The sequence below is a fragment of the Galendromus occidentalis genome, unplaced genomic scaffold (assembly GCF_000255335.2).
Source record: "Galendromus occidentalis unplaced genomic scaffold, Mocc_1.1 scf7180000075454, whole genome shotgun sequence".
Classification (NCBI taxonomy): Eukaryota; Metazoa; Arthropoda; class Arachnida; order Mesostigmata; family Phytoseiidae; genus Galendromus; species Galendromus occidentalis.
This window is the reverse complement of record NW_003803444.1, coordinates 3,941-4,901: the sequence shown is the minus strand read 5'-3', so window position 1 is coordinate 4,901 and position 961 is coordinate 3,941. Positions and strand designations below refer to the sequence as shown.

At 54.4% G+C, this 961-nt stretch overlaps 1 protein-coding gene across 1 annotated transcript; it reads left to right on the top strand.

Moving 5' to 3' along the window:
- Nucleotides 1–500: 500 nt before the first annotated feature.
- Nucleotides 501–881, top strand: LOC108863813 (uncharacterized). The gene has a single exon (XM_018638424.1). The coding sequence runs from the start codon at nt 501–503 to the stop codon at nt 879–881; it is 381 nt and encodes a 126-aa protein (XP_018493940.1).
- The last annotated feature ends 80 nt before the right edge of the window (nt 882–961 follow it).

Here is a 961-nt window from a genome sequence, read left to right as displayed (position 1 = left end):
CTTCAACCTCTCATGCTCGAAAATACGCAGCAACTGTCACTGATAATGGCTCTAATTTCGTCGAGGCCTTTCAAGAATTCGGAGTGGAGGTTGGGAACCTCAGGTTGGCAGACGAAGAGGAAGGAGAAGTCGAAGTCCCGGAAGAGCCGCGGCAGGATCAGGAAGAGGAGGAGGGAGAAGAAGGAGACGACGATGAAGAAGAAGATGAGGATGAGGAAGACGAAGAAGAAGAGGTGGAGGAAGAGGAGGTGGAAGAAGAAGGAGAGGCGGAACAAGAAGATGAAGAAGAGGCGGAGCTCAACCCGTGGATAGAATGCAGAGAGGCATTCCGATTACCGTCGCACGCTCGGTGTGCGGCGCACACGTTGTCTTTGTGCGCAACAACAGATGTCCTGCGCGTATTGAAGGGCGATGCCGACCTTCGGAATCTCCATCACTCGATGCTGCTCAAGTGTAACGCTCTGTGGAAAACGAGTCGGCGACCGGAGTCAGCCGAGATCATGAAGGCGGTCACGGGCAAATCGTTGTTGCGGCCTGTTGCAACCCGGTGGAAAAGCCTTTACGACAGTTTGCGAGCTTTGGTCGATCTCCGAGAGCTCATCTACGATCTGTCTGTCGAGTTGGACATCCGGACGATCTTGACTCCGAGCGACATCTCGTATATCGAGGAGTATCTGACATGCGCCAAACCCATTGCCGATGCCCTCGATATACTCCAAGGTGTGGAGACTGCGTTTTACGGCGTGTTACTCCCGACCCTCCACGTGGTGAAACGTCAGTTGAACTCGTTGTCCCGAACTTCACTCCAGGACTGTCGACCGCTCGTCGAGGGATACTTGCTGAGTGTCGGAAACCGCTTCGCAGAGGACTTCGACTGCTAGACTGTAGGCGGCGAGAAAGCTGCCATCGCCGCTCTCTCTTTGCCTCGCTTCAAAAAGAGGTGGTTCCCCTGCATTCCGGA

Bases quoted from the DNA above. Each gene is read 5' to 3' on its own strand.
- LOC108863813 (XM_018638424.1), top strand. From the start codon at position 501: ATGAAGGCGGTCACGGGCAAATCGTTGTTGCGGCCTGTTGCAACCCGG.